The sequence below is a fragment of the Vulpes vulpes genome, chromosome 14 (genome assembly GCF_048418805.1).
Source record: "Vulpes vulpes isolate BD-2025 chromosome 14, VulVul3, whole genome shotgun sequence".
NCBI lineage: Eukaryota > Metazoa > Chordata > Mammalia > Carnivora > Canidae > Vulpes > Vulpes vulpes.
The window spans coordinates 103,606,051-103,620,999 of record NC_132793.1 but is presented as its reverse complement, the minus strand read 5'-3'; the positions used below and the strand labels follow the sequence as shown (position 1 = coordinate 103,620,999).

The 14,949-nt window shown below is 39.9% G+C and overlaps 1 protein-coding gene across 3 annotated transcripts in view; it reads right to left on the bottom strand.

The window, feature by feature from the left end:
• Positions 1-14,949, bottom strand: part of ADAMTSL3 (ADAMTS like 3) — a 335,305-nt gene that overhangs the window by 102,787 nt on the left and 217,569 nt on the right. For all 3 annotated transcript variants that reach the window (XM_072737443.1, XM_072737441.1, XM_072737442.1), the window contains 2 exons: positions 11,573-11,859; positions 818-947 (listed from right to left, as the gene is read on the bottom strand). In XM_072737443.1, coding sequence (XP_072593544.1) covers positions 818-947; positions 11,573-11,859 — 417 coding nt within the window. The remainder of the gene's footprint in view (positions 1-817; positions 948-11,572; positions 11,860-14,949) is intronic.

Here is a 14,949-nt window from a genome sequence, read left to right as displayed (position 1 = left end):
TGAGAATCTGTGCTGTGTTTTTGGGAATCAATTTGTGCTGGAAGGGTGATCAAGTCAACAAACGTGAAGGAGTGAAGAAGGAAAAAAATTGGGAGGTCGGATTCTGGAAGCTCTTAATGTTAGAAACCAATGATGCTGAGCCTTAATCCTCTGTAGCCAGCAACACCCAGTGATAGAGGAACATGGGGGAAAATCTACCCTCCCTTCTGATAAAATTCTCCAAGATCTTATAAGGACTTAAGCAAGGAAGCAGATTAACTTTTCAGGTCAACCTTTCAGATCAAGGAGAGCAAAACTAAGTAAACCTCATCTATTCATGGGGGCCTATAACACTGCATGCCTCAGTCTGAGATCTAAGGTAAGTCCGTGGAAAGGGTGATGATACATAGTGTGTAGGTAACAAATAGGAGATCATTCAATCGTTCAATAAATATGGACTGAGCACTTACTGTGTAAGGGTGCTAACTCTACCTCAGATCCTGTGCTCTTTGATGTGACCTGGGGCAAGAAGTGCCCCTGAGGAGACATACAGGAGAAAGAATAGAACTGTGGACCTCATGGCTTTGCCAGCAGTGGACCAGCTGACGTTCATTCACAAGAACCAGGCTGAAGGGATTCCTGCTCAACACGGCAGTATCCATGCACCCAAGCAGGAATCTGGCTGGAGCCCAATGTGAATGGAGAAGAGAGAACTCTTACGTAAACTGGGTGATTTACCTTGGGTGGATACGCAAGCTTCTATGTACATGTGGGTGTCTCTGCAGAAGGGGGTGTTACGGTCAGATACAATGTCCCAAGAGCACAGGACAGCACTTACCTGGGTGGGCAGGGCTCCGTGTTGCAAGCCTGGCTCATTGCTGGAGGACGGTGAACTAGATCACACAAGGTGTCACTGACTGTCTGCTGGGTCTGGGTGTGCAAGCACACTGCGATGGCTTCTTGAAGACCTGGAGGTTGGAGAGAGAAAAAAAAATGCAAATGACTTAGAATAACTTATTGTGGGGGAAAAAATAGGGTCTTGAGACTTTTCAAGCCACTGCCCTTTGACTATACTGCTTGGCTATAGGCTGCATTTCAGGGTACACATGGGAGCAAACAGCTTTGTGTTTTCCAAAGTCTTACAATCTTTTTTCTCTTTTAAGATTTTATTTATTCATGAGACACACACACACACACACACAGGAAGAGAGAGAAGCAGGCTCCATGCAAGGAGCCTTGTGGGATTCGATCCCGGGACTCCAGGATCATGCCCTGGGCCGAAGGAAGGCGCTAAACTGCTGAGCCACCCAGGAAGATTGTAAAATATTACAATGTTTAATATTCTGTCACCTTTTAAACTCAGCCCCACTACCCTCCCTGCCCAAATATACTTACCTTGATACATGAGACCCCGACTCCTCATCTATCAGATGTACCTGCATTCCAAATGTACTCAAAGTCCCCTCAACTGAACTATCAGAGTGTTCCTCCCAAATATACACCATAGATTCCTGAGAAGGCTTTTCCTATTAGATGCTAAAGAATAACATTTTTTTTATGTCACCACATAGGTGCTAACTTTGGTGTACATATCTTATTAAAATATTCATTATGGTGTGAAGTCCTGTTCACTATTACTATAAATAGTAGTATTTCCATTGCTAGCAAAAACAACAGCAATACCTCCCATTGGCAAGGTGCTCTGACATGTACAAAGTGCCCTCTATAATCTTGTGAGGTCCAAAGAATGGTACCATCATCTCCATTTTATTAACTTAATAATAAGGAACCTGAGGTTTACAGAAAAATTGAGACAGCAAAAAAGCGGTAGATTCAAAACTAAAAATTAGATTTCCTATTTCCTAAGCCAGAGGTCTTTTTTTCTCCTGCAGGGATTCCAAAATACAGTCAACTAACCGCCCAAAGCAGTGACTGCCTCTTGGGCAAAGAGGAACTTCTCCAGGCTGATCTTTCCTTTGAGGCCAGACAGGTCTGTCTGGACCTGAAGCCCACGTCTCAACCAGTATTCTGTGTCTACTGAGACAAAAAGAATTATTGGAAAATCAGAACTGAAAAAAATATAAATCAAACTTTTGATGAGAAAAAAATCACATAAAAATTGTAATAGCAACTTGACTATGCTATTTGAAATATGCAAATGTATTCAGTTTCATGCAAGAATGTGTGTTCCATTATGTTAGAAGACTGTGGTTCTCTTTCCAAATGCCATGTTTCAATTCATCCGTTTTATGATATTCTACAGAATGCAGAATAGGCTAAAAGTATATATAAAATATACATTGGTGATGTTCAGTTCTTTCCACTAAATTTTCTCCTACTTTCTTTAGTTGTAATCTTATGTTCCTGCCATGGCAGGATACGATCTTCAATCTCCATAGATCACCCATGAACTTTTTTTTAAAATACATACTGGCTAACTTGAGATACCAAGAGGACACAGCTACAACTGAGTAATCAGTTCCCATTTACGAACGTCAAACTTCCTTAGTGACTTTACAGGGGTACAGATGCTCATTTTCTAGCAGGACTGCATTTCTTTTTCATCAAAGTCCAGTTCTCTTTCACATATATTTTAATTTGTAATCAAAATTCTGTAGAAAACATACACAGAAACTATTTTGGAACATTTTCTGGAGACACAGTGTGTGGGCCTTAAGGCTCTAAAGTCATCTCATTTAATCATTCGGATGAAGTGCTAGAACACTTGTGAGAAATTTCTCTGTCTTAAAGCAAGTATACTCAAAAGAATGTAAAAAATTAATAGATGGTTTTGGATACTTATTGAGGTAAAATGTATTTTCCAAAGATGACCACAATAATATCTTCTATCCCACATACCCAACCTACAAGATGACTTTAACACTCTTGACTTCAAGAGTCTTGATACAACTTTTTATCTTCAAAAGTTAAAGTAAAAAACATAAATACAAGTTTACCTCATCTTATGCTTAGCAAAACTTGGGGGATAATTGTGATGCATTTAGAAAATAAATGTTCAAATTTCGGTCTAATTTTTCTAATAAATTCCTTTGGCAGCATGAGACAACATCCTTCAATTCACATTTGACTTCTACAATGTCATAATAAGAGGATTTTTTAAGGGCAGAAATAACATTCAAAACCTTCATCAAGAAATGGATTTACAATTTGGGGAGGGGAGGTGGGTGGAAAGGACTTAGAAAAGGGAAACAGAGCCAATTAACCATTTCCTTTTGTTGGTTTAAGGTTAGCGTGAGTTGGGTTTCTTGCACACAAGTGCTGAGTAATTCAACATGCCAAATAACATAACACACAAACACACACACTCAATAAGAAATATCTGGAGTAATGAAGAATATGTAGTCAGAGTCTTTAAGGTGCTCTATCCACTATTTAAAGCATCAAGTTGTAAAATAAATATGAAAAAACAAATTGAATAAGAAAAGTATATTGATTTAATAACCAAAGAGCCTTGGGCTCTAGAAAGAGACGTAATATGCTCTTTTGAAGCACCAGTGGAACACTAATAAAAACTGATCCTCTATTAGTCTATAAAGTAAACTGCAGTAAGTTCCAAAAGCAAGAAATCATGAAGCTCACATTCTCTGACCACAACAGAGTCCAACTATAAACAAATAATAAACAATTAAACCACCAAATCCCACTATTAGAATTTTCCAAAAGTCATTCCCTATGTAACTGCTCAGTCAGAAAGAGTGAATGGATCCTACACTATTCGTGGCCAGAAAAAGAGAAGAGAGAGGCTTAAAGCAACTGGAGACTAGATGAACAACTCGTAATAGTAATTTCAATATTGTCATGAAGTGGATGACTTTTTTTCCCAAGAAAACCTAAATGAGGGAATTTTCTTAAAAATCAAGATCTTGACTGTAACAATAAGCAGGGGTTGAGGGGGCTTGAAAATGATGCTAAGATCTAGCCGAGATGCTCTCCCTTCAATCCTGCCCCCAAGAGGGAAAAACAAGAATGGGTAGGAACCAGTGCTTTCAAACTTCTTAAATAGATAGTATCTGTGATATAAACTATTTTTAAAAGATTTTATTTATTTATTTGAGAGAGAGAGAGAGAATGAGCGTGCATGGGTGGCAGAGGAGGGGCAAAGAGAGAGGAAGAAGCAGACTCCCTGCTGAGCAGTGAGCCTGATGCAGGACTCCATCTCAGGACTCAAGTGGGATCATGATATGAGCCAAAGGAGACACCTAACCAACTGAGCCACTCAGGTGCCCCATGACATAAACTATTTAAGATTGTTGAAAGGTACAGAAAATCCCAATTCATGTTACAAGACTACTCTAACCCTGATGATGAAATCTATAAAAGAAAAAAATATAGTACTTTATTTAGTATTTAGTATTTAGTAAATAAAGTAATACTTTATTTAGTATTGCCTTGTACAATGCTATATCACAGAATCAAGCCCAAGGCCATACTGAAAAGAACAGTTAATACATTTTTCTTTCTCTGAGCTGATTAGCCACTGTGAATGAGAGGATACTGATCTAATCTCCCAGGTAAAGTAAAAGAAGGGAAGCATGATATGCTATGGGTTGGGAGAAATGCCAGAGAACAGTATCACTCTTGGCGTTCAAATGCAAGCTTTATAGCACTGCAAATAGGTGAGTTCTTTTTAGCAACCAGTTGAGGACACAGCTGGTAAAGATTAAGGATTGTTGAAACCATTTGGCCGCATGAAGGGCATCATAAACATCGCTGGAGCCCGAGAGGAAGTGACCAATTATATCAAGAGTGGCTGGAAGAAACTACAGCTCGAGGCCTGTCATGACTTGAAGAGATCTGAAGAGAACGAAACAGTGATTGCTAACCTTCCGTGTCAGGAACACATCTCCATGGGGAGTAGGCTAAAACTAGCCCGCAGTGGGCCAATTCAGTTTTCACTCTTATTTTCCCCTTTGTGGGAAGGCATGCTTGGACTCCATCATGCTGAATGCAAGATACATACATGCACCAATGTTATTCATCTAGGGCACAAAATCTAATACCAGCACATTGCAATCAGCTGTATAAGAAGAGTATTACACCGTGACCTCAGACATCTAACCATTCACCCACCAAATCCCTCATATACAAATATTCTTGCGCGCGCGCGCACACACACACACACACACACACACACACTCCAGGAACTTTCTGCGGTCAGGCATATGGACCCATGGCCTGTCACGTGCATCCTGGCTATTTCCTATCCTATTTCAATTAGGAACTGCCCCTTCCACTGCTGAAGACTGATCTCTACCTCTGTAGAACTGTAGAATTCCCTTCCACCTTCCCAGGAAGTCTACTGGTGACTTTGGCCTTCGCTTTCATCCTGGAGCACTCTCTGCCTTATAAATGTATCCAAGCTATTCAGTCACTGAATGACACAACATACACACAACCCATAATGCCTTCTAGTCTCTTCCCTCTCTCTATCTTCTTTATTACAGATCAATTTTGCCACAGAAATGTATATTCTATTCTTCTCCATTTTATCACGTGTCATTCTTTCCTCCAACCTTTCAAATCTCCTTTCCATGTCCAGTACTTCACTGGATTGACTCTTCAAGTCACCAGTGGCCACTCATTCTCTTCCTGGAGATTCTCATTCATACCAGGGCTTCAATTCTGTCCATACACAGATGACTCACAATTGTGTAATTTCAGTCTTGATCTTTGCACTTTGCCTCAGATTCACACATTCAATGGCCTACTTAGCATCTCCGTTTGAAGCCCAGAGGCATGTCAAATTCATTATGTTCACAACTGAACTCATGATTTCCTTGTGCCCAACTGGACCTCTGGTGAGCACTCATCATCTCAGAAAAGAATCCAGGACTCAAACTAGCCACTTCATTTCCACTCACTCCCTCCACCCACAGATTCTCACCTGCTACACATTTTTCAGAGTCATCTGCTCTACTCCATCTCTAGCATCTTTACTACTTAAGGCCAAGCCTTTTCCTGGACGAGGCAATAGCTTCTTAAGACAGCCTCATTTACATCTGTTCATATCCTTTCCAAACCCTTTTTTAAAATACATCTGGGCTCACCTTTTTGAAATAAAGTTTGATCATGTAACTTTGAAAATGTAACTCCGCTTTGATTCCTTGTATGGATTCCCATTGATCCTGGGATAAAGAACCAAGTTGACTTTGCTTGTAAGGCATTAATTGGCCCTTGCCTTCCTCTCTAGCATCACCTCACCATCTTCCTGAGTACTCTGGCTGCACCTGCCTCTTCATTCCAAGGAAGGACCAGGAACCTGAAACCAAGGGACTTTGCACCTGCTTATTTTTCTGCTGGGAATTCTCTCTGTGCCGCTTCCTTCAATCCTTCCCTTGTTTGATTAGTTCTTCATCTTTCAGATTTAAGTTCAAATGCTATTATTTTTTGGAAAGCCTTTCCCTTACTTCCCTAGTTAGGTCAAGTTCCTCCCATTATCTGCTTTATAGTGCCAGGTATTTCCTTTGCTATAACCAGCCTGATTCACACATATGTGCATGATTATGTGATCAGTGTATTTTCCTCACCAGGTATGAGTTGCAAAAGAACAATTGGGTGACTCTCACCCAGCCCAGTGCCTACCACAAAGAAACATGCAATAAGTATTTGTAGAATGTTACTTTTGAATGAAACAACATAAAGATTCCTGCTACTGTCAGGACAAAGGCAAGGTTGGCATTGCCTACATTATTTATTATTATTCTTAAAATTCTAGATGATACAATAAGACATAAAACTTACCTAAGATAAATAACTATTTGAAAGGGAAAAGTAAATTCATCATTAATTACAGACAATTATTTTACTTAGAGAATTCATAAGAATAGACTTGAAAACTAGTAGAATGCTTTACGGGGCTCAGCAATTTAATCAGATTTTTTAAAAGAGAAAAACATGGCAGCATTATAAGAAAAACATCATATTATTATTATACGATAAAATAATCATTCCACCAGCACTTCTTCTATACCATATGTCAGGCACTGTAATTAAGCACTTCTCCAACATCATCTTGTCAAATAATTACATATAATCCTTTTATTGACTAATGAAGTAGGTATGGCTCTTCTCATTTTACAAAAATGAGCTTCTACAAACTTATGTAACTGACCCAAAGAAAGTGGTGGAAGGGGAGGAGGGCAGGGGGTGGGGGTGAATGGGTGACGGGCACTGAGGGGGGGCACTTGACGGGATGAGCACTGGGTGTTATTCGGTATGTTGGCAAATTGAACACCAGTAAAAAATAAATTTATTATTAAAAAAAAAGAAAGTGGCAGAGCTAGATTCAAAGTGGGGTCAGGCTTCAAAGTCCATGCATCTGCTACTAGCTTGTGCCATAGAAAATACGAAGGCAAAAATGAAAGGTCCCAAGTGCAACAAATGACATAAAATACAAAGAAACATTCTGGTGAGGAATGTTTATGATGCAGTAAATTATAAAACCTTAACAGGGAGTATTGTAGAGGTAAGCATATCTTCCAGGATGTGTATGTGTATAGGCACGCACACACATATGCACACATGCAAGGCTGCACACATACACACATGCCCTCTGGAAGCTGGAAATTCAGTATGCCTGAATTCTTCATGCTTTCAAGAATTAAAAAATAATTGCTTGTTGCCACTCCAGTATGAAAGCAGACTTATGAAAGCTTCTCAGGTATCAGCAATTATTACGAGTAGATGGATTTTGATTTCCTGTGTGATATGAAGACAAGTTAGAAGATACAAGTACACAGATTATCAGGATGTGACCAAAAGTTTATCTTTCCAGAAATCTGTGATTTGTATGTATTATTTTTCTATTATAAACAGGAATGTTGGGGAAATAGCTAGGTGCCTGGGGAAATTCTATTTTTCTGTGGTATTCAATTAGGGCAGATCAGGGTGAGGGTTAAAACTGACATTCATAGCCACACATAAGTGGACTCATAGAGGTTGAGCCTCCGAGACAACATTAAAATGGACCATAGAGAGGCAAGTATCACTGCATGTAAGTAGCACAGTCAAGACAGGACAGGCAAAATAACCAAAAACCATGGTGCACCAAGTCAAGGACTATGTCCTATTCGTTTTATATCGCAATACTGGGCCCAGAACCCAGAGACAATAGAGCCTAGCACAGAGCAGGCATGCAACTTCCTGCCTTTATAGAGGAGTTTGGTTTCAAATGTTAGGCCTTCAGTGTAATAGAATTTAGTGATCTATGTAAAAGGAAATTTTAAGCTTGAACCCACAAAGTTAAAAATATTACTTTCTGCCAAGTTAAAAAGCTTATTGTATGCACTTACGGTTCAACCCTTTCTGAAGAATGAGAGTTGTTTTCTGTTTTAGACCACAAGATGCGCTCTGAGTCTCAGTTTCCATAACTGTAAAATTTGGGTTAATGGATATCCAAAGTTCATTTAAATGATATTCTAGGATTAAGTAATATAATACACCCTCACGAGGCTCAACTGCTATTTAACTGGGTATTGAAAGATTTTCAAGTTGATCTCTGTTAAAATTTGTAAAATGTATTCTAGATGCACAAGAGGATGTCAGAAAATAAATTGAAACCCTCACACCAACCATCTGAACACTGAACTGCATGCACTTCTACCATGTTCAAGGCAGTTTCTCTTCTCACAGTGGGCCCAAAGGTCCCCAGGTCACTAAGGATAAATTCAAGTAGCCAAGTTTCACAAAACTTGTATGTTTTATATGGATTCAAAGCTCATTCTATGGGATTACTGGGTGGCTCAGTGGTTGAGCATCTGCCTTTGGCTCAGGGCATGATCCTGGAGTCCTGAGATCGAGTCCCACATCAGGCTCCCTGCGTGGAGCCTGCTTCTCCCTCTGCCTGTGTCTCTGCCTCTCTCTCTCTTTCTGTCACTCATGAATAAATAATAAATATATAAATAAATATAAAAATATATTTAAAAAACAAAGCTCATTCTAATACTTCGAGGTATATATCCAAGAGAAAAGAAAACATACATCCATAAAAAAATATGTACCTAAATGATCATAGCAGTATTACTCACAACACCCAAGACATGCAAATAATCCAAATTTCTAACTGATGAATGGATAAGTAAAATGTGGTATATCCATACAATATAATAGTATTAGTCATAAAAAAGGAACAGAGTACTGATTCGTGCTATAACATGCTACAACTTCAACTGGAAATATTCCACTAAGTGAAAGGAGACAGTCACAGAAGACCGCCTATTATATGATTCCATTTATATGAAACGTCCAGAATAGACAGAAAATAGATTAGTGGCTGCCAAGGGTTGCCACTGGCAGGAAAAATGGGGGTTTGAGGAAAAATGGGGAATGGCTGCTTACGGGTACAGGATTCTTTGGGGGATAAAACATTCTAACATTGATTGTAACGATGGTTGCACAACCTTGCGAATATACTAAAACCCACCAAAGTATATACTTAAAATGCATAAGGTGTGTGGTATGTGAATTATATCTCAATAAAGCTATTATCAAGAAAAAAGGGGAAAAAAAGCCTGATTCCCATGGGTTCAGCCATTCTGGAGGTGGACCCTAGTGCCATAGGTTCATAACACCATAACAGATTTAACATTTTGGCATCAAAGCTTCAAATAAGAAAGAGGTCTAACAGACTCCACCAACTGGATCAGAATTAACCCAGTTGCGTTTCCTTGGGTAATTCCAAGTACTCTGCTAGTTCCAACAACCCAACATATCATCCTTTCCCAAATCAAGGGGGAATTTTCCAGTCAGGGAAAGAACTAAAACCAAGGATGACAGAGTACTAGACAAAATAGTAATTCTACCAAGGGCAACATTCAAAAGCTTGAGGGGCGCCTCGATGGCTCAGTTGGTTAAGTGTCTGACTCTTCATTTCAGCTTGCGTGTGATCTCAGGGTTATGAGATCAAGCCCCGCATCGGGCTCTTCACTCAGTGCAGAGTCTGCTTGAGATTCTCTTCCTCTGCCCCTCCCCCTGGTCCCCCTTTCTCTCTCTCTCTAAAATAAGCAAAAAATCTTTTTTTTAAAAAAGCTTGAGATGAACAGATTTGAGGGTGTGCAAGCAATAGTAGGATTTGTTTCTGCTCTCCATAATAAAAGACAAAGTTCCAGGCTTCTGGTGAAACCACAGGAATGTGATAGTTCAGAAGTGGTATAGACAGCTGACATTTTGCAGTAATGTAGTAAAAGTTCCAGACATCTATAATTGCAGTTGAATAGGGAACCATTTTTGCCTCACAGCAGCTAGCTCTAGAGAGATTCTCCAGACTCATCAAGGAAGTACCGGTTCCTGTTATCACCAAGGGCATGTCAGAAATATGAAGGTTTCTAAACTAGAAACAAGGGCTGTGTCCAGGGTCCTGAACTCAGAGGGAGCAAGAGTTAGGCTCTGGGCAGCAACACAGGTATGGCTAAGGTTATGTGCCCTGGCAGCAAGTGACAGAGCAGCCAGTTAGGGTCCAGGTGAATAAGAAAGTCTAAATTCCTAGCTGGTTAGGTGGGCTTTTAAAAACCAGGGAGAAGCCAGTAAGAGAGCAGAGAGAATGTGATGGCAGTTAAGGGTTCTTTTCTTAAATTCTTTGTGCATAAGTCCATATGAAAGGTGGTAGTAGCTTAGCTGAAGCCTAAGGGTAAAACATATGCCACTCCATCTGCATCTACTGCAGGCTGGCAATGTCAGAGAACAGGTGTCTGAGTCAGGATAGGTAGGTTTAGATGTTGAATTAGGACAAGAGAAAGACAAATACCATCAGGTCATGGAGACCAGATGGAAAGGACTGGGAATTCACCTAAGAGCCTGGGGGACAAAGGGTGAGGGGCTCAGGCATAGTGATAGGACCATGAGCTCTAAGACCTGATAGGGAGTTCCAAGTAATGGGTTCAAGACCACGAGGAGGCACTTGATCCTACTGCCTTCTAAGGTAGCAGCTTCTTCCCGCCAGCAGCTGAGACTAAAGTTAGCACACATTTAGCCACCAAGTTTTGCCTATCCACTCCCTTTGGATCCTGGAATGCTTAATAACCTTGGGGCCAACTTCCACCCTACTGAGGCCACCTGACCATATTAGCACTCCCTAATCCTAACAGGTCTGCCTGCTATACATGTGATTCCACATGTACATACATAACCTGTAGTCATCAGTATGTTCCGCACTGGTTTCCAGCCCAATATGTGGATATGAACCTAGCTACATTCTGAGGCTGACTCCCAACAGTGTAGCAATTCCAGGCCACTTTACTTTGTAACACTGATTTATGAGCAAGATTGCCTCGACTTACCAGTTCTGCATTTTCCTATTTATTCCATATTAATCAGTGGCCCCTTTCCCCATTTCATTTATGCAGATGCTTAGGCCAAAGGACATAACATTTTTTTTTTTTTGGCCACGATATAATCTCACTATCCTGTATCTTCTTAGAATAACTATGATGGAAAATAAAGCAAGCTTTTCAGTTATTCAGATGACTTCACCTCCTTTAGATTTATCTAACTTGCATATTTGGCTTGGATGATCTAGTGATTTGTCAAACCATAAGCTGTACAAGACAAGACTGTCCCTTAAGTGAGAATCAAGTACCTCCCAAGCATGTTGCTGTGCAAGGGGTGAACCCGGCATACTCCCAGTGGTAAGTCATCCTGCTGTCCTCCTGGAGAGAGGCGTCCAGCTCATGGGAGGCAGGGCTCTCCTCACACGGCTTCAGGAGGCAAGGCCGCTCGGTGGGCAGCTCAGGGCCTTCACACTCTTCCTCAGGCAGCTCGGTCTCTGTCTGTGTGAACGTGAGGAGCACGCGGCACTTCACCTCTCGGATCTGGATGCCCAGCCCGCATGTGGTGCTGCAGGCTGACCAGGGTTCCGGAATGAACCTACAGAAAACCCGGAGCCGGGGGAGGACAAACAACCATTACATATGCATCACAAAGGTGACATGCATGCTCCGAAGAGAAAAAGTAACTTCATTCTGAGGGAGTTCAGAACATTGGAAATGCCATACCTTTACTGATGCTCAATTATGTTGTTAGCAAATTTTCAAATCTTATTAGCAACAGGATTTTCCCTAAAGATATACTGAATGTTTTCATACACTTTATGACTCAAGTTCTGTGCTATGACCCTTGCATAATATCATCAAAATTAGGGGGCACCCAGGTGGCTCGATTGGTTAAGCATCTGACTCTTGGTTTTGGCTCAGATCATGATCTCAGGGTCATGAAATCCAGTCCCACATCCAGCTCCACACTTAGTCTGCTTCTCTCCCTCTGCTTTTGCCCCTCCCCACAGGCTGTCTGTCTCTCTCTCCCTCAAATAAACAAATAAATTTTTTAAAAAATATATTAGTTTTTTCAAATTTGGTAATAAACAAATCATTCCTGGATAATTTCTAATCTGATTTCTTTTATATTATGGAGCTTTTTCACCAATATTCATTCATTTAATCTTTATCAGGCTTATCCTTTAACTGGCAAGGTTTTATTAAACCCTCAATTTTTAGGGGCTAAGCTACAGGATAACAAATGTTTTCTGCAGTGTAGACAAAGCTTTCATATTCTTTCCTATTTACATAAATACACTGAACTTCATCTTCTTGAAAATACCTTAGGTATTTCACAATCTAGCTGAATAAAGTATTTATTTCTGATCCTGAATTATTATCTACTGAATCAGAGGTTGTCAACCTATGGCCTACAGGTCAATTCTAGCCCACCTGTTTCTTTACAGCCTACTATCCAAGAATGATTTTGATGGCTTTAAATATCTATTTATCTAGGGTGGGGGGAAAGGATAATATTTTTGTGAATGGCATAAAATTCTATTGAAGTTTCCATAACTACAGATTTATAAAAATACAGCCATGGTCACTTAGTTGCCTATTGTTTACGACTGCTTTTGTGCTATATGGCAGAGCTAAGTATCTGCAACAGAGACTATTTGGCCTGTAAAGCCTAAAATATTTACTATCTGGGGCTTTGCAGAAGATGTTTACTGATTCCTACACTGAATTTAAAAGCATAAGTTCAGTAGGGACTTAAGTATTTAAGATATCCTGAAGCAACTTACATCATGAGACATTCTCAAGTGACAGACAAGGAAGAGTTCAGTAATAGAATAAGTCTGGGGAATTGTGGGTGCAGTCATGTTAAACGGGTTAATTTACTACAAACTCTCCTAAAGACTATGATATATGAACACATACCATAAATGCTAAGAGGGGAATATGGTGTGCATCATTTCCTAAGTTTAAGTGAATACAGACCTTTCTCTGCAGGATGATGTGCTAAGTCACTTCAGAAAGTGATTAAGATGTAGCTCCAAGGCTTAATGTTCAAAAGGTAACAAGAGTCTCTTGAGTCCTCCAACCTTCTCTCCCCAGACAAGACATCACAGTTGTCCACAAGAGCACATTCCAATCAGCAGAATGAAACACCATTGCTGTGTATGAGCCCAGTAAAGAGCTATCAGGAAACCCTTCAAATTTTGTTTATTGTGTTGAAAACTGTTAGTGGGGAACTCCCTCTCCTAACCTTCCTAGGCCAGGAGAGGGCTCTCCCAACTTCCCAGGATGGAGTTGTACTGTAATAATATTTGCACAATATTCTTTTCTTTCCTTGCTGTTTCCCCAGGAGAACTGGAATGAAAACACTTGAATAAATTGATTGAATTGAAACACTTGATTAAACTCTTGGTTTTGGCTCAGGTCATGATCTCAGGGTCATGAGATTGAACTGCCCCTGTCAGGCTCCCTACTCAACAGGGAGTCTGCCTGAGATTCTCTCTCTCCCTCTGCCCCACCCCTACTCATGTTCTCTCTCTCTAAAATAAATAATCTTTTTTTTTAAGGAGGTGGGTCTATATTAATTGAGCAGGAATAGTCTCCTCTTGGAGACAGTTAAATGAAGTAAGTTTGGGGTAGTTTATATACTATGATCTTTGGTCTAAATACACACAGAAAGGTATACAGACACATATAGAGTATATATGCTATGTAACTATATATTTATAACACATATGTCTATATATGCTGATTTATGTATAATTTCTCTTTTCTGGAAGCAATCACATGTGTTAGGGTCTAGTGTATATAAAAAGGGGGCTTCCATTTTTTGTTTGTAGCTTTAAAAGTTATGAATTTTCTAAACGTGTGCATACTGTACTTTAAGGGACACTATTTTTCCCCCTTCTCTCCTTCGTAATAAAAACTTAAAATTTGGGATTTTGCTTTAATGGGAAGTAGATTTTTTTCATTCAGACTAGACTCCTGTGTCTCTTGTGATAGATTACAGGGTAGGCAAGAAGGCTCACCTCATTTCCCAACAGGGCAAATGATGGTTGCATCCAGTACTTTCCTAAGGCATCCTGTATGTTTCAAGTTGGGTTTCAGAGGTCCTTTTAAGGGTCCTCTTAAAAACCAGATGCAAGAGCTGTCCAAATTAGCCATGAGTGATTTCAGGGGAGGAGGGTAACCTCACACTTTATGCATAAATGAACATGATTTTCTTCTGTGGATTTTCAAAAATTTTCATTTATTATTGCTAATTTAAACAAAAGATATTACAGTGTTAATGCAGTTCTGAATCTTGTTTTTTTCCTTCACAGAAAAAAAAATTTAAGGATACAAAAATGGAGCAGAGCCACATGAAAACATCTGGAGTGCCATGTCTACGCCAAACGCAACCGGAGAAACAGGGCACGTTCCCTACGTCTGTAAACAACAGAAGAACTTAGAATAGCACCTCACTACCATGAGAGTTTAGACACAAGATGATAAAAATGACAGAATAAAATGGAAAACTATGGGGCTGAAGAAATAAACTGTGAAACCTAAGGACATGGTTACAAATCTCATCAGGAATTCAAAACCTGGAAAATGCAGAAGAAACAGGGCTGATGATCAAATTGATGACACAGAGGCAGGACTTGGAAGTGCATGCAGTACTGAGAGGGAGAAGTTTTTGGAG